The following is a 24459-nucleotide window of genomic DNA, read 5'->3' as shown; positions in this document are numbered from 1 at the left end:
CTGCTTGCCTCTTCCAATGCCCTACCAAATAGTCAGTTTCCAGAGGTCACGGTCATGAGCATCTGTCTCCCAGTTATCAGTGTCAATGTCCGCCATCTTCGCATCTCACTAGCAGGTGTCCTTGTGAAGGGGATATGGAAGTACAGGGGGTCATGGCCCAGTGGTCAGTTCACCACACAGAAGGTCGTTGGGTATACAGCCATCTTCCATCCAATGAGCTTGGCTGAGCCAGCGCAGACTTTGTTGGTTTAGCAATTAGTGTATGCTGATGGAATTAGCATGCTCCAGGACCTGAGTTGATGACCTTGTCCTGCAAACAGATGCCAAGGATACACCTGAGACAGCGAAGGTGGAAACTGTTCAGACTTTTCCCCTGTCTAGTATATGTTGTCCAGGTCTCATCACTGTAGAGGAGGGAGCTGAGAATACAGGCTTGGTAGACTCACAGTTTGGTGTTCTCAGTCAGGTTGCTGTTGTTCCACACTCTCGGCTTGGACTAACAGTTGCAGCTTTTGCAATGTGGGTCTTGATTTCAGCATCAAGTGACAGATTCCTAATGATTGCAGAGTTTAGATATGTGAAACTATCAGCAACCTCCAGTGTCTCATTGTCAATGCTGAAAAATGGCAGCATGGCAACATTCTGGACCAGGACATTTGTCTTCCTGATGCTGATGGTCAAACCAAACTCTTTACAGGGACGAGAGAGTCTCTCCATTGCTGCTGAAGGTGTTCTGCAGTATGGAATGCTAGTGTGGTATCATCAACATAGAGCAACTCTCTGATGAAAGCATGCCACACCTTTGTCTTGGCTCTCAGGCGAGCAAGGCTGAACAGCTTTCCATCAGTTCTGGTATGTAAGTAGATACCCTCTGTAGATGACCTGAAGGCATATTACTGCAGCCAAGAGAAGAATATGCCAAAGAATGTTGGTGCCAGGGCACAATCCTGTTTGACCCCACTGCAGATCTCAAAGGGTTCCAATGTTGTCCCATCATAACTGACCTTACCCATCATGTTGTCATGGAAAGAGGAGATCCCATTGAACAGCTTCGAGGAGCAGCCAGTTTTCTCCAGCAGCTTAATAGATCACCTCTGCTCACATGGTTGGATGCCTTGCTGAGATGGATGAAGGCAATATATAGTGGTCTTGTTTGCTCATGGCATTTCTCTTGCAGCTGCCGAACTGAGAAGATCATGTCAGTTGTAGATCTTCCAGTTCTAAACCATACTGGGATTCAGGATAGGTGCGTCATCTAGGACTGAAACATTCTTTATATAGTATTGTATAAAGGCTTCTTCCATTCAGCTCTTAGTGCTGTGCACCCAATAAAGTTTCTGAAAAAGACATGGTGAAATTATTGTTCAAATAATGTTTCACAAAGTAGTATTTTAATCTGAACTACCGCTTTTTGTGACTCGAGTTGTCATCACTTCCCTATTTTATGCACAAGGGTCCAATAACTAATGCTAAAAATACTACTCAGTAGGAAGCTCATGCTGGGCAATGCTGAAACAAAACAGAAAATGTTTTAAACTCAGGCCAATGCACCAGTCTGTTTGTGAGAGTTAAAAATAGTTTAACTTTTTAGACAAGAAACCTACTTCAGAACTGACTTTATCTCTGAAGACTGCTTCCATTTCAAAGAACAACAGACAAGAAGAGGGTGGGGGGAGGGATTTAATTTAAACGGCCCTTATTTCTCCTCTCACTACCCGTCTGTAAAGAGAAAGGCATTTTTGATTTCCCCCTTTGTAAGTGGTGGTGTATTTTCCCCAACCCTTGAGTTTTTGGAATGATCCAATTCTCTACCCCACAGCGAATGTGTGATAGAGTAAAATCAGAGAGCTAGTTTATTTTGCATACACTCAAAACGCAGGGAGGAGGTGTCGCTCTGTAATCCCAGTACAGTCACAGATGCGGGGTGATTCACTTTTCCAGTAGCACTGACTTCCATGATGGAAGAAGCATGTAGAGATGAATCAGTCTTGTAGTAGGCACTGGTACTGAAGTTCAGATGTTCCAGCAGAAAACAGTGTGGATGAGGGCCAGGTAATTTAAACCTGGACAGAACTCTGTTTCTGCAGCTGCTTTGTTGATGGAAGGTGGCAGACTGCCTGGATTCAGCTCCACAGGGCAATATTATAGGTTCTAGCAGCTTGGTGGGAGGTCGGGAGGGGTGAGGGGGTGGGGGTGGGGGGGGGGGGGGGGGTCATGTGACGTAACTCCTACTTCTTCCCCTTGGTTTGAACAAAGGATGTACATTTCCAGTGAAGCCCAACACAAACTGGAGGAACAGCACCTCATCTTCTAACTAGGCACTTTACAGCCTTCTGGACTGAATATTGAATTCAACAACTTTAGATCTTGAACTCCCTCCTCCATCCCCACCCCCTTTCCGTTTCTTCCCCCTCCCTTTTGTGTTTTCCAATAATTTATATAGATTTTTCTTTTCCCACCTATTTCCATTATTTTTAAATCTATACCTTTAATGCCCTGTTAGTCTTTCCACCCCACCCCCACTAGAGCTGTACCTTGAGTGTCCTGCCATCCATTCTTAATTAGCACATTCGTTTAGATAATACCACCACCTTCAACACCTCTTTGTTCCTTTGTCTGTGACATCTTTTGATTATCTGCTCCTATCACTGATTGCTTGTCCCTTCAACCATCCCCCCCCCCACCTCAACTTCTCTCCCCCCACCCCCCACCTTAAACCAGCTTATATTTCACCCCTCTCCTAATATTACTCAGTTCTGTTGAAGGGTCATGAGGACTCGAAACATCAACTCTTTTCTTCTCCGCCGATGCTGCCAGACCTGCTGAGTTTTTCCAGGTAATTCTGTTTTTGTTTTGGATTTCCAGCATCCGCAGTTTTTTGTTTTTATCTCTGTGTTTAATTGACTGCCGCTCCTCTTCAAGAAATGCCTACCTTGAAGATGTATATTCCTCGTCTGGATTCTTGAGATGGTTAATGTTGCATCCATTAGCCTTTCTCTCTTCATCAAAACCTTCCTTGTTGTTATTTTATGGATGCCACTATGGTTAGTGCTCCTCAACTTTACTCTCTAGTCCCTTCCAAACTCCAATTATGCCACTCTAGACTCTTTCTCCTTTTGTATATTCACTGTTAAAATCAAGATTCACTGCAGTGTTATTTACTCTAACCCATTATTTTCTAAGACCTCAGGATTTTGGAACTCTTCACCTTCCTCACTTTTCTCTTCCACTTACAAAGAAGAAACAATTTGCATTTATAAATAACCTTATCAAGTCCTCAGGACAGCTCAAAGCATTTCTCATATCATTAATTGTTTTTGCAATATCCCCATTGTTGTTAGTTGGGAAAACACAAATTGTGTTGCCTCCTACTAACAAACTCAAGCTTAAGGTTGCTTAAATGTGACTTTCTATTTAAGCTTATCTTCTTTCGAGCTCGTTGCAATCTTAGCGACATCCTGCATTTTGGACCTTAGGTATTAGCTGGACTCATCCTTTGAAAAGTAATGAAGACATAAAAATAGAATCATAGAATGGTTACAGCACAGAAGGGGGCTATTTGGCCTGTAATGCTTAATTTTGAATTTTAATGAGTTGGTTAATAGGAGTTACAATTTATACGCAAATGATTTCTGCATATTCATTCTCCCATTCTCAACACACTTGGCACTAATTTGCCAAGTCTCACTACCAAATTTTTTATAAGCCCGGTTGTCATCATGTAATATAGAATTGCTCTACAGTACTAGTGACCAGAAGATGGCACTCTAAACATAGTTTTATATCTTATGAACCAGTACCTAATTGCAACAGCAACTTCAATTTATATAATGCTTTCAACATAGGAAAATCCCAAGGTGCTTCATAGAGGCATTGGCGAATACTGGAACCAAAGAAGGAGATGTTATGAGGGGTGGCCAAAAACCTGGCCAAAACAGAATCACAAATCATGAATGAGGTGAAAAAATGTTGAGTTTAGGAAGGAATTTTCAGAGTGTGGAGCACAGATAGCCTAAGGGACATCCATCATTATTGGATGAAAGAGTGGGATGTGCAGTAGGCAGGATTAGAGGAATGCAGAGTTAAATGGTTTGTGTAGCTGGTGGAGATTGCAGAAATAGCGGCAAGGCTATAAGGAAATTTAACCACGAGGGTCAGAGTTTAAACATCCTCTGATACCCTTATCAAACTAAAATCTATTAATCTCTGTAAAAATTCCAATTGACCAAGAATCCACAGCCTTTTGGTCAATTCCAATGCTCAGGCACCAGCCCTTGGGAAAAAGTTTTTTTGGCATTAATCCACTAATAGCAGAATACTGCGGATGCTGGAAATTAAAATGTGGAATATGAACAGAAAATTCTGGAAACACTCAGCAGATCTAGCAGCATCTGTGGAGAGAAAAACAGAGTTAAATAATCAGAACTGAGCAAAGTTCATCAACCTGTTTCTCTTATCCACAGAAGCTGCCAGACCTGCTGAGTTTTCCCAGGTATTTCTGTTTCTGTTTTTGTTTTGGATTTCCAGCATCCGCGGTTTTTTGCTTTTATGCTCGAATGTCTGTAAGTTAATGAACAGGCCATTTTGTCTTAAATTGACATGTGTAATTTTAACGAAAGTGGGCGGACAATGTTCATCAAATTATTCACGCACATCGCGACGCACTGACGTCATCACGCAACAAGACACGTGCGAGGCAAACAGCCGGCGTCCCAGAACGCAACCATCCCCACCCTCCCCGCCACCGCTGAACCAGAGGGTGGGGGCGTCCTCGGTGCACGCCTCTCAGCGCGAGTGACGTCTTCGCACCGCCCTAGAGGCATTGATGGACAGCTGCCTTAGCCAATAGCTGCCCGCAAAGGTAAAGGGGCGGGAGCCGGAGGCGTCGTATGAGAGCTAGGAAGGAGAGGCGGTTGGGAGGCATGGTAACTCCAGCTAGTGATAAAGTTTGCGGATTGGAAGTATTTGTGTCTGTGCGAAGGAGCGAGAGGGACCGAGCACAGGGGAGTTGATCCGGCAGCGCCAGGTCTGCGGCCTTCTGTTCAGCAAGGACAGGCAGGGGGCAGAGAAATAAAGGCCACGCATTATAACCCATCATAACAGAGTGAAGTAGGAAGCCCGTAGGCTGCAGTATCATCCCCAGGCACAATGTCCGAGGACCCCAGCTCCTTGCCCTGGTCTATCATAAGGGAGGATTATGAACTCAAAGAGGTGATTGGTAAGTTATTTAAAATGCAACTTTCTTTGTTCATTTTTTTGCACAAGGCATAAAGGATATTCCTGAGCAAACAGGACGTGTGTGAATTGGATCTAGTTGCAGCCACTCAGAACAGGCCTCTGGGCGCCCTGCAAAAATAAAATACACCTAATGAAAGATTTGAAGCTGCTATGTGTTTGTAGTTTGTTTTAGTCATGATTTTTAATGGAAAGTTTTTTTGCAGCACCCCAATTTGTTTATTTTGGAAAATAAATCCCAAACAACGAAACAGCTGGTTATTATTTGAGGGAAAGGCCTACTGCAGCTGGCCTTTAATGTGATTTTTTTGTGTTTAATAATTTATTTGCCTATTAAATGGAGACTAGCGCAGCATGATGGGGCTTGGGTCTGGATGGGGTAGGCCGATGTTTATTTATTACAGTTTTTATATTGAATTTTCAGTTCCGTCTGTAGAATAGGTCCGTTGCGAATCAAACAAGGGCCTTGGACATAAGGAGAAGGAAATGCAGAGTCTTAAAATCTATACATCGTCTTTAACGAGGTCCTGAATGCCACGTTATTAAATCAGCTGATTGACTCAAACAAATGTCTGCAAGTTAATGAACAGGCCATTTTGTGAAAAGAGGATTTATATTTTCTATTGTGGCTTGCAGTAATTAAGTTGACATGTGTAATTTTAATGGTTTGTCCATTTTTTTTTCATAATGCAAGCTTTCCCAGAGATCTCAAATATTCCAGTGCAGCTCTTTTTAACGTTCTGAATATTTGGAGTTAAATTAGTCACTAATTCATGTTTCAAAATCTATAATAAGGGAGTCTACCTGCATATTTTCAGTTCCAATAAGTGGTGTCTTTTTAAAAAAATTAAAAGTACTTAAAATTACTACTGGTACTGTAATAATTAACTTGATGGGATGAGGAATGCTTTTCCTTGTGTACTATGGCCACGATTCCCCAGTAATGTTTTGAAAATGTCAGGGGGAATGTGCTGCCCTGACATAACTGGTTTTGGAGGGGGGGGGGTCCATATTTGGCACCCTGTGATCTTGAATTTTACATTAGGGAAATGGGCTCAATCTGTGGAAACAGAGACTCTTGCTTGAGCTGGGTTCTTCCCTGTTTTGGGGGCTGGGGCTGGTGGCAAGGATAGGTGGGGTGGGAGGAGGAGTGTGGGTGGGGCAGTGAGGGGTGGGGCATTGCAGTGATATTCTTTGTTTCCTGCCTTCCAGTAATTGGTTTCTATGCTGCTCAGCAGTGACATAAGTGCATAGAAATTGTAGATAACTCTCTCAACTGTTTCTTTTTTAAATTGAGAACCAAGGTGGAAAAAAAACAAGGTGAAGTCTAGAAGCAGGATTTATATAATACCTGTTATATACAGTTTATCATTTCTATAAGAATGGATTAGGGACAGTGCATGAACTTGCAGTTTTTAAAATGTTCCCTTGAAGAGAGCCATCTCAAATGTTGGTTTATTAGTGGGGCTAGCAGACTAAAAGTGAATCCTAAAAATAATATTTTCTATATAATTATAATTGTGCTTGGAATTATCCTTTTATTTGTACACATTTACAATTTAGAAGTGGATAAGAGGGTTATTTCCTACTGAATTGATCTCCACAATCTGGCTTTAACCCCTCTCTGCTTCATTTTCCCCCACCCACCCCCACCCCACTTTATCTGACAATTGAACTCGGCTACCACTAGTTCCAGTAGTTATTTGGATAATGTATGTTTGCTTTTATATTGAGTAAAAAAATGAAGAGCATTGTGTGTGATTGAAGGCAGCATAGTGCATCAGTTTCATTTTTATTCTGTTGGGAAAGCATGGAGAGATTGTGCACCTCTACATGAAAATAAATTAGGAGGGAACACCTTCCTATCAAGCCTGTTGCCACCCTTGGGCAGGACAACTGCAGCTCTCAATCTCAGCCGGTTGCCTGCGCAGATAAGTTTGGGAGGAAGACTTAAAGGAGAAGTGTCTTCACCAAATTCATTGGCTGTTGTCAGGTGTAGAGGAATTTGAGCATAACTGTACAGTTCTGATTCTGTAGAGTAACATGTAATACTTTTAATGTTTAGATTTTTCCAGTTCACATCTAACCCAACAGCTTTTACCTTGACTAGACATTGGAATGGCAACATTCAAATGTATATTTTTAATAAGTAGGCTTCAGGTACTAAAATTGTGGTGTTACCAATGCTATTGTCCTATACATGTAAGGGCTATTTGTATCACTTGCTGCTTCTGTCAGCCAGATGACTACATAACGTGACATATTACATTATAAAAATGCCAATTAAGGTTTACCACTCCTTTTCATAAATAGAGAATAATGGGCACCTAAGTGAGTAATTGCAAGGCAGCAACCTCATTTTGATCATCAGTTTATGTTGACTGAAAAATTGAAGCAAAAATTGTGTGGCCAGTTAAAGCACCTCATGTCTTTCAGAAACATCAAAAGCATTTCACATGCAGCTAATTGTTTTTTAGTCGATGATTATTATAAGAGAAACCCTGTGAGGAATTCTTCTGATGAAATGTAACTTGAGGCTCCTGTCTATTTCAGTTACTCGGGTGGATTTTAAAGATTGTTGAATGCAGGGAGGTTCCTGGATGGCATGGTGAACATGCCTTCCCTCTCAAATAGACTAACTAATCATACAATTCTGATTACTTTTTGTGGGGTACTGCTGATGCAGAATTTCTGCCCCGTTTGCCTTCTGAACAGTCACAGCCTTTCAGAAGTAACTGTGTGAAAAGCTTTGAGGCATTGCAATGTAGTAGGCCTGTGATTGGCTTGTAATCACTTTGGTTTAGCTTTGTTGCAAATTGTGATGGGTTTTTTTCCAATTGGATTACTTTGTGTCAGCATTAACCACTTGTGGAGAGGTTCGGAAACAACAACTTGCACTTCTCTGATGCTCTATTTATATATAACCAAGCAAAGCTTCCTTTATCCTGTCCCAATAAAATGCTTTAACATCTAACCTTCAGGACCTATACCACTGTCAGGCTTTATTCCTCCGGTTTTTCTGAATGCGATTTTGCCATTTTATATTGTATGCTTGTGCTAACTAGCACAAGACCTGAGTTGAAACTGCTCAAAATCATTAAGACTTACAGCCAGAAAAGAGATGTAACTTTTAACTCGTGCAACAATTTTGCAATTTTCCAGAGGTGAATTCACTGTTACTTAGTCCTATTTTTTTTTAAATTAGCATTTCTTTTTCTTGCTGGTCACTGGGAATTATTACTGACACTATTTCCATTTTGTCAGTGAACCAACAGTTGATCATTTTTAAAGTTATAATAATGTTGTTCACCAGGTTAAACAGGTCATGTCATAACCAGTTTAAAAAAAGTCAGAACTTGGAATGATTTGCCACAAGAAATAGTTGAGGTAAAAGCAAAATACTGCAGATGCTGGAAATCTGGAACAAAAATAGCTGGAAAAACTCAGCAGGTCTGACAGCATCTGTGGAGAGGAATGCAGTTAACGTTTCGAGTCCGTATGATAGTTGAGGTAGATGCCCCTTAACAAAACAGTTGTAGCTGTGGAAGAGAAGGCTATGGGGAGAGAAGAGGGCAGTAGATTGAGTTTTGGACTGCTTGAGCAGTATAATAGCATGGATGGGAAAATTTCCCATCTGACGTGCTCTAAACTTCTATTTTAATATCTAGTGCAAATGGATAGTTCATAACTAACCGTACAAACACGATTGTAATGTTTATTTCCACTTATGAGTTATTGAATCAGGTCACTTGTGGAAATATTTATAATTCTCTGCAATTCAAGTACGTGTTTATTTAAATAAAAATGCATGGCCTAATGCTGTGCCTGCATTGGGTTCCAGTGAGTAATATTAGTCTCATGATTGCATTCCCTGTCAATACTGAATGTCCTTTTTGAAGCAGGCCTGCATTTCCTGAATATGATTTCCTAACAGCTTACAATGCTGGACATTTATAAAGTGGTGTTAGATGGATGTATGGAGTTATTGTTAGGATTCTAAAACTAGGAGTCTTATTGCTTGCTGGGTTTTGGCCATTAATGGATTAAGTAGGTCAAACTAGAGGGAGTTTAGACTTTGGTGCTTTACTGCTTTATGAAATATTTACTTTAGTGTGCCAGTGACACTAAGGAAACCTCAGTACTGGACCAAACTTTCATCTAATTGATGGACTGTCCACTACAGTTGTTTGAGTCCCAGGATGTCTGTTTTGATGCATCTCAATTTCGTTGCAGAATCACTTCAATGGAAACAACTTCTGCTACAGTCTTTTTCTGAATTTATCTAAGTGGTGATCAGCTGAAAGATTTAGTCAAAATATTTTTACTGCATCTGGTAGAATCATACAACACAGAAAGAGGCTATTCAGCCCAACGTGCCTGCACCAACTCTTGAAAGAGTTCCCAATTATTCCCATTATACTGCCTCTTTTGAAAGGATTGCACAAACTTACGGTACAGAAACAGGCATTTGGCCCAGCAATTTTATGACGGTAATAACGCCTCACATGAACATCGTCTCAGTTTACTTCCATCTAATCATGTTATCATAACCTATTCCTTTCTCATGTACTTATCCAGCTTCCACTTAAATGTATCTATGCTATTTGGCTCACTACTCCATGAGGTAGCATGTTCCACATTCTTATCCCATAGCGGATTTTTATTTTTCAAGACTATGTTCAATTCCTTTTACAAAATTTCTATGGAATATGCTTCCACCACCAGCATTTGCTTCCATTTGAGGCAGTCCATTTCAGAAAAGAACAAAAACAGTTGCAGTAGGCCATTCAGCCCTTGAGTCTGCTCTGTCACCCAATAAAATCATGCTTGATCATTGTCTCAGCTACACCTTGTCACACTATACCAAATCCTTTAATTCCCTGACATCCAAAAATCCATCACTCCCTGACTTGAATATAGTTAATGAGTTAGCACCCATAGCTTTGAGGTAGAGAATTCCAACTCTTCTGAGTGAAGAAATTACTCCTCAGTCCTAAACAGCCAACTCCTTATTCTGAGACAGTGACACCTAGTTCTAGACTCCCCAATCGGAGGAAACATCTTCCTACGCTATAAGCCCTTTAACAACTGGCTGAAGAAACAGAATGTATTGCAACCAAATTTGATACAAAGATAGGGAGAATGGGCAGGAAAGTGAACTTCAGGCCAAGATCAGATATTGAATGGTGCAGGATGGAGCAGGCTCAAGGGCCTATATGACTACTCCTTCTATTTCTTAGGTTCAATCCTTGGTGGAACAGGGGTTCCTAACACTCGCTGATTAGGTTCATGTGAAAAACTAACCACCAACTTATCTACAGCTGTCATCTGCAACCATTTGCTTCTGGAAACCTTTTTGAAAACTTTTTCAGAAGGCACTAGGATGTCCCAGTGTTGTCTTGTTTATGTTCATTGTTTTTAGAGGGTTAATATGTGACTAAGGTTTGTAAAGAATTTAAGCACATGGCTCCAGTGATCTCAAACTGCGAGGGGAAGCGTCGAAATTCAGTCACTTATCTGTCTCTGCCAAGTTTATTTGGTAACTTTTTTTATTTCTCTCTCCTCTCCTGAATGCATTGATTTGTGGAAGTATATAATTCTCTAGGTGCTGGCCACTTAACATCTTGCCCAAGTGTTGCCTTCAGTATGGATCATAACAGTGAGTATTGATGTGCTATTTAATTGCAGGAACATTGTAGACATACCAGATCCTATTGTTGTGTGCACTTTATACAGGCGGTGTTTATTGATAATGACCAAGAATGGGAAAATTGTGGTAGCCCTTTTCACTTCTCCCTAATTGAGGAGCCCTGAAGACGATTATGTAGTGCTCAATTGCCAACACGGCTGCGATTAGTCTACCGCATGGGCTGCAGCAGTTCATAAGGCAGCTCATCGCAGCCTTTCTCGAGGGCGATTAGAGATGGACAATAAATACTGGCTTTGCTAGTGATGTCCACATCCCGTGAACAAATTTAAAAAGTCTGTGCTAAACTAACTGTTTAAATTTACTGTATGTAGTACTATCATTTCTTAAAGAGAAAATTTCAAAATGACCTTTGAGTGCATTAGAGATTGATGTCACACTTAGCTGTGGAACAATGACGTTAAACTTGATACTACAGCATTGTGTGACAGTAGTGTCTGGTTCTTTGTGAAATGGGAGAATATAGGATAATCATGGGATTAACAGTTTAGTATAGGGGGGTTTCTGCAAGACCACTGACATTATCAGGGGGGCTCAAGTGTTCTTGAAGTCCTGTTATATCTCCAAAATTCTCTGTCACGTCAACCCTGTGACTCCATATAATCTAGCCACCTGTGCCAGCTTTATCATTTTACCCTTGAATGGATAGAGTTGAATGCTTAAAAAGGACAGACAAATACAGTTACTAGGGTTTGCTCTGATGTGATCTTTTCATTCTCGGGTTTTGCACTGTTGTGCAGTACACCTGAATGTGTGGCCTTAAAGAAATGGCTAGTGAGATAGTTGATGCATTGGTTTTAATTTTCCAAAATTCACTAGATTCTGGGAAGGTGCCATTAGATTGGAAGATAGCAAATGTATCTTAAATCTTTATTCAAAAAGAAATGGAGGGAGACAAAGCAGGAAACTATAGGCCAGTTAGTTAACATCTGTCATAAGGAAGATGTTAGAAGCTATTAAGGACACTATAACAGGGCACTTGGATAAATTTAAGGTAATCAGGCAGAGTCAACATGGTTTTGTGAAAGGGAAATCATGTTTAACCAATTTATTGGAGTTCTTTAAGAAAGTAACAGGTGCTGTGGATAAAAGAAAACAGGTGGATGTGCTGGACTTAGATTTCCAAAAAGTATTTGATAAGGTGCCTCCCCAAAGGTTATTGTAGAAAATAAAAGCTAATGGTGTGGGGTATAACACACTGGTATGGGTAGACGATTAGCTAGCTAGCAGGAAGCAGTAGGCATAAATGGCTCATTTTCTGGTTGCAAGAGTGGTGTGCTGGGGCCTCAACAATTTATATAAATGACTTGGATGAAGGGACTGATGGTATGGTTGCTAAATTTGCTGATGACACGTAGGTAGGAAAGTAAGTTGTGAAGAGGATGAAAGGAAGCTACAAAAGGATGTAGCTAAGTTAGGCAAGTGGGCAGAGATCTGGCAAATGGAGTAGAATGTAGGAAAATGTGAGGTGGTCCATTTTGGCAGGATGAAAAAAAAAGGCATATTATCTAAACAGTGAGAGATTGCAGAGCTCTGTGATGCAGAGGGACCTGAGTATCCTAGTGCATGAATCGCAAAAGGTTAGTGTGCAGATGCAGCAAGTAATTAGCAAAACGAATAGAATGTTATCGTTTATTGTGAGGGGAATTGAATGCAAGAGTAGGGAGGCTATGCTTCAGTTATACAGGGCACTAATGAGACCACATCTGGAGCACTGTGTACCATATTGGTTTCCTTATTTAAGGAAAGATCTATGCATTGGAAGCAGTTCAGAGAAGATTTACTAGATTAATACCTGGAGTAGGCAGGTTATCTTATGAGGAAAGGCTGGACAGGCTAGGCTTGTATCCACTGGAGTTTAGAAGAGTAAGTGGTGACTTAATTGAAACATATAAGATCCTAAGTGGACTTGACAAGGTGAATGTGGAAAGGATATTTCCTCTTGTGGGCGAATCTATAACTTGGGGTCACCGTTTCAAAATAAGAGGTCGTCCATTTAGGACAGAGATGAGGAAAATTATTTTCCTGAGGATTGAGAGACTTTGGAATTCTCTTCCTCCAAAAGGTGGTTGAGGCAGAGTCCTTGAATATCTTTAAGGCCAAGGTAGATAGATTCTTAATAAGCAAGTGGGTGAAAGGTTACTGGGGGTAGGCAGGAATGAGGTTAAAATCAGATCGGCCATGATCTTATTGAATGGAGGCGCAAGCTTGAGAGGCCAAGTAGCCTACTCCTAATTTGTATGTTTTCTGTAGGCTATTTGAATGTAAAGGTATTGCAGTTGAGCCTGATCTCCTCGAAGCTCACAGGTTGAAAGCACTTCCAACAGGCTTGCTGGATAGTGATCAAGAGCTAATTTCTGTTAGCTGCCATTGCCTGATAATCACAGCTAGATGTTCAGGTGATAGTGTATTACATTTTAGAGTGAGATAAAACCTAATGATATGCAGCATTATGCTGCTGTTGAAGAATCTGGATTTTTGTCACAGGACAGTTCAGGATATCCAGGGAGGTGTAGGGGATTCTGTATTTGAGTATGTGGTTTCTTTTTCTTAATGAAATGTGTGGTGAAATCTTCCATCTAGTACCCCAGTTACTGTTGTGACTCTTATCATCTACTTAACTACTAAACTGCCTTATTAGTTACAGGTTTTCTTTGAAATTTGTTTTCATCATGGCATTGGAAATGGCTGCTTCAAAGGCTCCTAGATAAAGTGTGGTATAGTTGGATGTAATCTAAATCTGCCTTTCATTTGCCCAATCATCAGAGGAGCACTCCCAGTGTCATATGCTTCTATTTCTTGCCTAGCCATTGCAGTGTCTTGTGCATAGTTGGTAGTTTAGTACTGTTGGGCTATGCTTGGAAGACTCTTCAATCATTTTTCATCTCATGAACCTGAGAAGAATTTGAGCCCAGGTGTATGGAATCAAAGGGTAGTATCTAACTCACCGCATCACTCAACTCACTGCTTTAGTGAAAGTGCACAGGCATCAGAACTATTTTTAGCCTCAGCCTGGTTGCAAGCATTCTTTAAAAAAAAAGACTCTCAGGATGTTGGTGTCACTAGCAACACTGATGTTTATTGCCCATTCCTGGTTCCCCCGTGCTTTTGGTATGTCTGAGTGACTTCCTAGGCCATCTTCGAGGGTAGTTAAGATACAAGCAAACTGATGTGATTGAATTTAAATATAGACCAGACCAAGTAAGGATGGCAGGTTTCCGTCCCTAAAGGATATGATTGAACCACATAGGTACCTACAACAATCTGGTAGTAGCTTTTTATTTCCAGGTATTTTTTAACTGAATTCAAATTCTTCCATTCCACTGACAGGTGATAAATTTACATCTGTGGTCTTTGTAAGACATGGGATAAGTATGTTGTAACAAGCCAATCAAGATTAAAACAAGATATTTCTCAAAATGACAGTATGAAAGTGGATATAAAACCAGTTTGCCAGTTATATCTAAGGGAACAGCTGTAACACAACCCATCTCTCTGCCTGGCTCCATCTACAAGGTGAAACCCATTTGCAAACAAAAATCTGTGTTTCCTTTTGAGGGGCAAAAAAATCAGCAATCGGATGTTTTTGCGATGGGTTGTTGTATATTTATAGGTCCAGAGGATGCTTCCTGTGCTTGAAGGGGTGGAGGTAAATTTAAAGCAAATCTGCTGAAACAATATTTGTGTGTGCATGGTCAGTCTAGTGGAACAAGCTCCCTAGGGAGAGGCTAGATGCATTTAGTATTGATTCATTCAAATGCAAATTACATAAGTTACATTTTGGGATACAGTTATGAGTAATTTGAGACCAGACGGAGAATTGTAACATGCTTGGAAGGAATAGGTGACTTTGAGCGTTTGGTTCCAAAGCTCTCCCACTTTGGGATTTCCTTTGAAGCATGCCTGGGTCTGTTCTACACTAATTGATAGAAATTTGATTGCTAATGGTCAACAACTCTGTTATAATGTTGTGCAACTACTAGAATAACAGAAGGCATTCTAGGTGGACCCTTTGTTTTTTTTTTCTGCCCAGCCAGTTCTATGTATCTATACATATACTCACCTTACTTTAGAAAGAGGTTTCACTTGAGAAAGAGGCTTGAAGTATTGTTCTATTTTTGATCTCTTAATCTTTAAACTGTAACCTCTTTTCCTGCTTTTAGAATTAAATCAAAATATTTCAGTTTCTAGTTTGCAATTGCATAAAGTAAGCATACTTTAGGAATGTGAATTACATCCCTTAAGTGAAATGTTCTAATCCCTGGCTCGTATAGGTTTGAGCATATAGAACAGGCTAGCCGTAAGAGAGCACTAATGCCTCTGAATCAACAGCCTTGTTTGAAAAACCTGTTGCTCGTGTTTTCATAATCTCTGTGATAGCTACTTCGGTGCACAAGGCATCGACCACTCAAAATGGGATCAGCAACGCAATCATTCATTCAAGCACACACACAGGTCTTCACTATACAGCACCTCCTTCAGACTGCCAACATACAGAAGTCACATGCTGTGTTACATCACATTCCTTACACTGCTGTACGTTAGAAACATAACCACACCTCTTTGGTATAGCACAACGCTGCTTGTGGCTGGTTTTCGAAATGAGACTCTTGACTCCCAATATTAGTCAGCAATCTTGGCTCAGTTGGTAGGAACCTCACCTCTGGGTCAGGAGGTGTTTGACATTAATCTCTGCCCCAGGGCATGATATGTTTAGCACATAATTGAGGCAGCATTGCATTGTAAGACAGTACCACCTTTTTTGATGAAATGTTTAAATGAAAATCTTTAATACCTAGTCAGATGGATCTGTGTAAAATCTGTGGGTTTGTATTAGGGTCTGGAAGGATGAGAGAAACTGGCTTTAAAAGCTGCCTTCATCTGATCAGTAAATATGGCGTAGGAATAGTTGGCTGAACAGTTGAGCTTTGTCCACAGAAAATTTGTATTTGCCTTTTACTGCAATGTCTTATTCATAGCATTGACACCCTCAGTTAAGTACATTAAAGCTCTTTAGCCAGTTTTTGTAGCATGTTGACCATAGCTTCTTGAACAGAGGTTTTCCTCAAAAAATGAGTGGCACTTTATTTCAGAATTGATCAGATATCATGCTTCTCTCCAAGGATAAGTGCTAGAAAATCCATGTGAGTAAATGTTGCATGAGAATAGAACTGGTTCAGCTTTGATTCTGGAGGACCAGAATATAAAGGGGTAGAAGTTAGATTTCAGATGTAACAAACCTGGCTGATCACAGTACAGTGAACTGAGAACAGTTCTGGAAATCACACCTTAGGAAAGGTAAAATGGCCTTGAAAGGGATGTTGTAGATTTACCAGAATGATACCTAGACTCCCAAGGATTAATTTACGAGGAGAAATTAAACTAGGGTGAATTCCCTGGAATTCTGAAGGTTAAGAGGCGATTTGATTCAAGTTTTCAAGATATTAAGATAGAGCTGATAAGAGAACCTAGTTTTGCTGGTTAGGGAGTCTGACTGAGGGCGTAGCCTAAAAATTAAAGCCAGAAGTTTCAGGGGGAAGAACTTCTACACACAAAAGGTGGTAAAAGTTTGGAATACTCTTCTGCAAATGGCAGTTGATAGGTCAGTTATTACTTTAAATCTGATATTGATAGATTCTTGTTAATTAAGGTATTGGGGTTATAGATAAAAGCAAAAAACTGCGGATGCTGGAAATCCAAAACAAAAACAAAAATACCTGGAAAAACTCAGTAGGTCTGGTAGCATCTGTGGAGAGGAGCACAGTTAACGTTTCGAGTCCAAATGACCCTTCAACAGAACTAAGTAAAAATAGAAAAGAGGTCAAATATAAGTTGGTTTAAGGGGGGGGGAGTTGCGGTGGGACAAGCAGAACTGGATAGAGGGCCAGTGATAGGTGGAGATAGCCAAAAGATGTCACAGACAAAAGGACAAAGAGGTGTTGAAGGTGGTGATATTATCTAAAGGAATGTGCTAATTAAGGGTAGAAAGCAGGACGAGCAAGGTACAGATAGCTCTAGTGGGGGTGGGGCGGGGGAAGGGATCGAAATAGGCTAAAAGGTAGAGATAAAACAATGGATGGAAATACACTTAAAAATAATGGAAGTAGGTGGGAAAAGAAAAATCTATATAATTTATTTGAAAAAACAAAAAGGAGGGGGAAAATCGGAAAGGGGGTGGGGATGGAGCAGAGAGTTCATGATCTAAAATTGTTGAACACAATATTCAGTCCAGAAGGCTGTAAAGTGCCTAGTCGGAAGATGAGGTGCTGTTCCTCCAGTTTGCGTTGAGCTTCACTGGAACAATGCAGCAAGCCAAGGACGGACATGTGGGCATGAGAGCAGGGTGGAGTGTTGAAATGGCAAGCGACAGGGAGGTCTGGGTAATGCTTGTGGACAGACCGAAGGTGTTCTGCAAAGCGGTCACCCAGTCTGCGTTTGGTCTCTCCAATGTAGAGGAAACCGCATTGGGAGCAACGAATGCAGTAGACTAAGTTGAGGGAAGTGCAAGTGAAATGCTGCTTCACTTGAAAGGAGTGGTGAGGAGAGGGGAAGTAAAGGGGCAGGTGTTGCACCTTCTGCGGTTGCATGGGAAGGTGCCGTGGGAGGGGGTTGAAGTGTAGGGGGTGATGGAGGAGTGGACCAGGGTGTCCCAGAGGGAACGATCCCTGCAGAATGCCGCCGGGGGGGTGAAATGAAGATGTGTTTGATGGTGGCATCATGCTGGAGTTGGCGGAAATGGCAGAGGATGATCCTTTGAATGCGAAGGCTGGTGGGGTGATAAGTGAGGACAAGGGGGACCCTATCATGTTTATGGGAGGGAGAAGAAGGCGTGAGGGAGGATGCGCAGGAGATGGGCCGGAGACGGTTGAGGGCCCTGTCAACGACCGTGGGTGGAAAAACTCGGTTAAGGAAGAAGGAGGACATGTCAGAGGAATTGTTTTTGAAAGTGGCATCATCAGAACAGATGCGACGGAGGCGAAGGAACTGAGAGAATGGGATGGAGTCCTTACAGGAAGCAGGGTGTGAGGAGCTGTAGTCGAGGTAGCTGTGGGAGTCGGTAGGCTTATAATGGATATTGGTGGACAGTCTATCACCAGAAATTGAGACAGAGAGGTCAAGGAAGGGAAGGGAAGTGTCAGAGATGGACCATGTGAAAATGATGGAGGGATGGAAATTGGAAGCAAAATTAATAAATTTTTCCAGGTCCAGCCGAGAGCATGAAAAAGCACCGAAGTAATCATCGATGTACCGGAGCAAGAGTTGTGGGAAGGGGCCGGAGTAGGACTGGAACAAGCAATGTTCCACATACCCCATAAAGAGACAGGCATAGCTGGGGCCCATGCGGGTATCCATAGCCACACCTTTTATTTGGAGGAAGTGAGAGGAGTTTAAGGAGAAATTGTTCAGTGTGAGAACAAGTTCAGCCAGACGGAGGAGAGTAGTGGTGGATGGGGATTGTTCGGGCCTCTGTTCGAAGAAGAAGCGGAGAGCCATCAGACCATCCCGGTGGGGGATGGAGGTGTAGCGGGATTGGACGTCCATGGTGAAGAGGAGGTGGTTGGGGCCAAGGAACTGGAAATTGTTGATATGACGTAGGGTGTCAGAGGAATCACGGATGTAGGTGGGAAGGGACTGGACAAGGGGAGAGAGAATGGAGTCAAGATAGCAAGAAATAAGTTCCGTGGAGCAGGAACAGCCTGACACGATCGGTCTGCTGGGACAGTCCTGTTTGTGGATTTTGGGTAGGAGTGTGAAGCAGGCCTTCCAAGGTTGGGAGACTATCAGGTTGGAAGCTGTGGAAGGAAGATCTCCAGAGGAGATGAGGTCAGTAACAGTCCTGGAAACAATGCCTTGATGTTCAGTGGTGGGGTCATGGTCCAGGGAGGAAGTGTCTGCGAGTTGACGCTCAGCCTCTGCAAGGTAGAGGTCAGTGCGCCAGACAACAACAGCACTGCCCTTGTCAGCGGGTTTGATGACAATGTCAGGGTTGGACCTGAGAGAACGGAGTGCAGCAAGTTCAGAGAGAGACAGGTTAGAGTGGGTGAGAGGAGCAGAGAAATTGAGACGACTAATGTCACGCCGACAGTTATCAATGAAAAGATCAAGAGAAGGTAAGAATCCAGAGGGGTCCAGGTGGAGGGAGAATATTGGAGGTGGGTAAAAGGATCCATTGAACGGGGAGAGGACTCCTGCCCGAAGAAGTGAGCATGGAAGACGAAGGCGGCGGAAGAGGAGTTCAGCATCGTGCCGAGCCCGAAATTCATTGAGATGAGGGCATAAGGGTATGAAACTAAGTCCTTTGCTGAGCACTGAACGTTCAGCGTCGGAGAGGGGAAGGTCAGGGTGTATGGTGAATACACAGCCGGGGCTGGGATTGGAAGACGGGATGGGGACAGAGGGACAGGCAGAGGTGGAGGGTCCTAGATGGGTGTCGGTGTCGATGAGTTGTTGGAGCTTGCGTTCCTTTGCACCTGAAAGAAAGCGACAAAGTTTCTTGTTGAGGCGTCGGATGAGACGAAGAATAAGATGAAACTGGGGGCACGCGCAGCTTTGAAAAAGGGTGCGGCGGTGCTGCTGGAGGGAGAGGTCGAGTGTGTTCATATGGCAGCGCATGGCACTGAGTGTGGATCTCAGAATGTGACGAGAACAGCAGTCCGAGGAGCGTTGTATGTCCCAGAGATACCTGTAATCCTGGGTGGGTTGGAAACATGAGGGATGGAACTTCAGTTGAAATTCACGTGGGGTAAGTCGGAGATGGAGACAGTCACTGAGGAAGGAAATATGGCTGTGAAAGCGGGTTTTAGAATTGGGGTTATAGAGTTGGGTCACAGATCACCTCGGATCTTGCAGTATGGTGGAACAAGCTCAAGGGTCAAAATGGTTGTCTCCTCTTCCTATGTTAAGTTTCCTCCGTATGAAACAACCTACCAACACTCGCCATCTTGACTTGAATGTAAAGAATGGCTGCCTGGGGTGGTTGGGCAGCTAGCACTTGGGGGACTGTACCCTAACAGGCCACAGGATGTTAGACCATATGACGTAGGAGCAGAAGTGGGCCATTCGGCCCATTGAGTCTGCTCTGCCATTCAATGGGATCATGGCTGATTTGATAATCCTCAATTCCACTTTCCTACCTTTCCCCATGATACTTGATTTCCTTACTGATTAAAAATCTGTCTATCTCAGCCTTGAATATACTTAACGACCCAGCCTTTACAGCCCTCAGCCCTCTGTGGTAAAGAATTCTGCAGATTAACTATGTTCTGAGAGAAGAAATTCCTCTTCATCGCTGTCTTAAATGGGTGTCTCCTTACTCTGAGATTATGCCCTCTGGCCCTAGACTCTCCCACAAGGGGAAACAATCTCTCAGCATCTACCCTGAAAAGTTCCTTTTCTGTTCCCTAGCTTCAGCAAAATAAATTCCGTCTTTAATCTCTGGTATATTGTCTCTCTGTAGAACTGTAATGTTGGTCTTTGATTAATACTGTCACCCTTTTCCTCCCTACCGCCTTTTTGGTTCTTGCCCAGTGCTCCTGAATATATTGTAGCTGGGAATGTTTAGTTCTCATTCCTGCCCTTGTTTAAGGTGGGTCCCTGGGATAGCCAGTAATTATAATCCCATGCGGCTACTTGTGTCTGCAGTTCATCAACTTTGTTTGTATTGCTCCTCACACTAATACACGTGCATTCTAACATCATACCAGTCTGCTCTGCTTTTTTTCTTTCAGCTAATTCCTGCACTTTCTACATTATTCTTAATTTTGTGTACTTGTCTCTCATCTTCTGCATTTTGGTTTCCCTCCCCCTGCCATATTAGTTTAAACTTTTCCCCACAGTACTAAGTAATTTCCTTCAAAGAAAAATTGAGGAAAGATTAACAGTAAAAATGTACAGACTGTAATAGGAAGATGTGAATTGCTTTTCATTGCAGTTGGAACTGACTTACACATTGGGTTAGTTTGGACATAAATAATGAAGTTCTCTCCAAATGGGCATTTTCACACTGTTGCCATGAAGATGTGCTTATGTCAAATGTTTTTTTCTTTTTCATTCATCAGCTGGAAACAGGAATTGGACTTTTAAAGAGACTTTTTTTTTGAAACAGACAAGTGATTTCAACCAACATCAAGATGGCTGACACTAATTTGCATTACTATATATTTTGCATTACCTATGGACAGGAGTCAGCAAGTCTACAAAACTCAGCAAAGACGATGACCAACCCTGCCCAAGAGCTGTGAAAGACCTTCCTTCCTGCCCTATGGACAAGATATTTATGGCAATCGCCTACACTATTCAACAACTGAAGGCAAACCATTCAAAGGTTATTTGCTTGGACAAGAACCTTGATTTTTAAGAGTGCTCCAGACGGGCTAATCAAGTTATAATTGGAATACGCAATTATGTTTGAATTACTAGAAGTTGGAGACAGATCACACAACTAACCCAATTCTTTTGTGTGGTTTAAGCTTTGGTTTCAGAGCAGAGCGGGGCTAGCAGTTGAGCTCAGTGGAGCTCCTGCTTCGTTCTCAAACAAGCTTGGATGCTGTCTACTAATTTGACTTTGCCTCCCTTCTGCGGCAGATACATTTTTTTTTTAAGGAAATAATTCAATTCCACAGCAGTGTCTCCAACTACAGAAAGACCAGCTACAGCTTTAAACTACCTCAGCACTGAAAGCAAGACACAACCGGATTTGGCCTGCAGCCAGCAGATGCTCCAATCTATGAACTCTGAACATCTTTTATTGTTTTTAAACTATAATTTGGCTAAATCTATCCTCCCCTACTTTGTAATCTGCATTTGTATGTGTGAGAACTTCGAGTGTGTTTGTGGAAGTCTGAGTGTATTTTTATTATTTTTAGCTAGGTTGATTTTGGCAGACTTCTTTCTTTGTTAAACTCAAAGCCTGTCTGACTAGTCCTTTTTATGACCTCAGAATTTAAACAGTTAAGTATACACTAAATTGGCCAAGATATCCATATCTTTGACTGCAACAGGATTTTTATTTTTAAATGAGAGGGAAAATATGAGGACCTATCAACTCCTCACCTGCTCTTGACACTATTACATAGCCTGTGTTGTGGAGTGATTTTAGCTTTTGTGCACACTGACTGTATGATTTGATACTGGGTCAGTGCAGAGTTCTTTTTGATAACTGTGAACTATAGTAGTTGACCTCCCAATTGACTAGCCAAATGAATTACTCTCAAGGTCTTTTCTGACATGAAATAAAGGTTTCTTTTGAAAATTATACATTATTAAAGTTCTTTACAGTTTTCAACTAATGTAGTGGATTTATCCAATGAATAGCTAAACCATATAGATCAAGAAGACCCCAAATTCAATGCCTGCTCTGCGCAAGGTTGGCTTATTTAAGAGGGGTTGATTTTAGTAGGGTGGTGCAAATAGTTAGGAAATTGTCTTTAGTATGCAAGGGACAAAAATTGTTCATATAGAGATGCCATAAAATATTTTGCACACTGGGAGAACATTTAATACAAACATATGAATTAGGAGCAGGAATAGGCTGTTTTGCCCCTTGAGCTTGCTCCACCATTTGGTAAGATCGTGGCTGACCTGATTGTGGCCTCTACTTTCCTGTGTACTCCCTATACCCTTTGACTGCCTTGTCAGTCAAGAATCTCTCCAACTCGTCTTAAAAATATTCAGTGACCCTGCTTGTGCTGCTGCCTGGGGAAGAGATTTCCACAGACTTGTGACCCCGTGAGAGGAAATATATTTCCTTGTCTCCATCTTAAATGGGTGGCCTTATTTTTAAACCATGTCTCCTGGTTCTAGTCTCTATCACAAAGGGGAATGTCCTTTCGGCATCCACCCTGTCAGGGTCTTTTATGTTTCAATAAGATCTCTTCTCATTCTTTTAAATTCCAATGGATACAGGCCGGACCTGTCCAACTTTTCCTCATAATACAACACCCACAAAATGTATTTGCTTTCTTACTCCCTGTACTCAGTATGTTTTGTATGGAAAGTGGTGTGTCTTTTCTTACCCATGGAGTTAGTATTCCAGTTAAATCATTCAGCAGCAGCTTTCATGAGTTTAAAATAAAGGTTGTTTATTGTCACACACTCACTTACTCTGAATAAATGCAGCTCCACACACTTGGTCTGATGCATGCACGCACATTGAGGTTGGTTCTCAGGTGAACTTTGAAACTGTAATAGGATAAGTACTTTGGCTGCTTGATCACTTAACAGCTAGTTTCAGAGTATGGTTCAACCTGGCTGATGGTTGTTAAAAGGCAAAGATGGCACAGCCTTTCACTGCAGCTGTTGTCTTATCGGTGTTCTTCTGCAATCTGCCCAAGCCTCTTCTGGATCCTGGGGCAATAAAGGATCTCCGAATCAGAAGCCAGTTTCAGTTGCATGGTCCGTGGCCATTGTCCACTCAATGGCCTAAAGCTAAAAGGCCATTGATATACAATATGAGACAGATAGTGGTCTTCCAAAATTCACTTGTGGATAATTGGTCTCCCCAGCTTTCTTTTGTTAAATTGCAAACCTGGAAACATGGAGTCAATGGACTCCTAGGCCCTGTGTTTTGAGTAAGCTTCGAATATTGGCAGGTATGAACTCCATAGAGGGGTGCTGTCTGCATTTTTCTATTCGAGGGGGGAATGTGGGGGGAGGTAATCACCCGCTGTTGTTCAATTCTGAACTTTCCAGAAACTCGATAGCCTGTGTTGAATAAGCAAAAGTCACCTGACCCCTTGGCACTATCCTAACAGTTCATCAGTGTCCATTTTTTTGAACAAACGAAGGACTGTTTCAGAAGCTTCCTTACGAGCTCAGTCCAAGTGCAAACTTATGAATATGACATGCCTTTACTGGGCATGACACCTGATGGATCTCCATGCAGATTCATGAAATATCCTGTTGTACTTCAAAACTACGTACATGATTGGCTTGAAAACATGTTATGAAATTGTCTTTAAATGAATGTTCAAACTATACTGTTACATGTCCTATTTTTGCTGTATGATTGTAGTTTCTTTTGCAGCAATGAGATACTGTATCAGAAAAGTTACTGATGCCAAATGTCAACTGCTGTGGTTGACTTGATTCACTGGATTCCTACTGGCAAATTCTTGAGGTTTACTTGTGCATAATTTACTGATTTTCTTTTCATAAGTCTAACAGTGAAAGTTGGCAGGTGTCTATGAGGGACCCATCAAAGCTACACATTGAGACATGCAACAGTGGCTGAGTGAACTCTGCATTCTTGTGCCTCTCGGTAGCAAATTGATTTGGAAGTCAGCATGTTGGGGGAGTGACGCAATTTTGTCATTGCGCCTACAAAAACGGAGAGCCATACTATATTGAAATGCAGCACTACTTTGATCAATATTTCTGGTGTCCCCTCCCTTGCAATTGCCCATGCCAAGCTGCAATTGCGCACTCCTGCCAGAAGCAGCTCAGTTTTGTATCTCCAAGCACCTGAACCTGTTCTAATAATGTATGCTTTAACAAGTGTTAATACATTATCCTTATTT

General features: G+C 41.8%; 1 protein-coding gene across 3 annotated transcripts in view; it reads left to right on the top strand.

Annotated features, from left to right (window-relative positions):
* The first annotated feature begins 4704 nt into the window (after nucleotides 1-4704).
* The window catches only part of LOC144679935 (serine/threonine-protein kinase OSR1-like), a 246877-nt gene continuing 227122 nt past the window's right edge, over nucleotides 4705-24459 (top strand). Inside the window, exon 1 of one of the 3 annotated variants that reach the window (XR_013576449.1) lies at nucleotides 4705-5218. Coding sequence is in view for 2 of the 3 variants with exons in the window: in XM_078540914.1 (XP_078397040.1) it covers nucleotides 5149-5218 (70 nt within the window). In the remaining variant the exon portion in view is untranslated. The remainder of the gene's footprint in view (nucleotides 5219-24459) is intronic. The other 2 variants (XM_078540914.1, XM_078540913.1) reach the window with 2 other exon arrangements.

The sequence above is a fragment of the Cetorhinus maximus genome, chromosome 4, assembly GCF_964194155.1.
Source record: "Cetorhinus maximus chromosome 4, sCetMax3.hap1.1, whole genome shotgun sequence".
NCBI classification, from domain to species: domain Eukaryota; kingdom Metazoa; phylum Chordata; class Chondrichthyes; order Lamniformes; family Cetorhinidae; genus Cetorhinus; species Cetorhinus maximus.
This window is presented reverse-complemented; position numbering and strand designations above follow the sequence as displayed.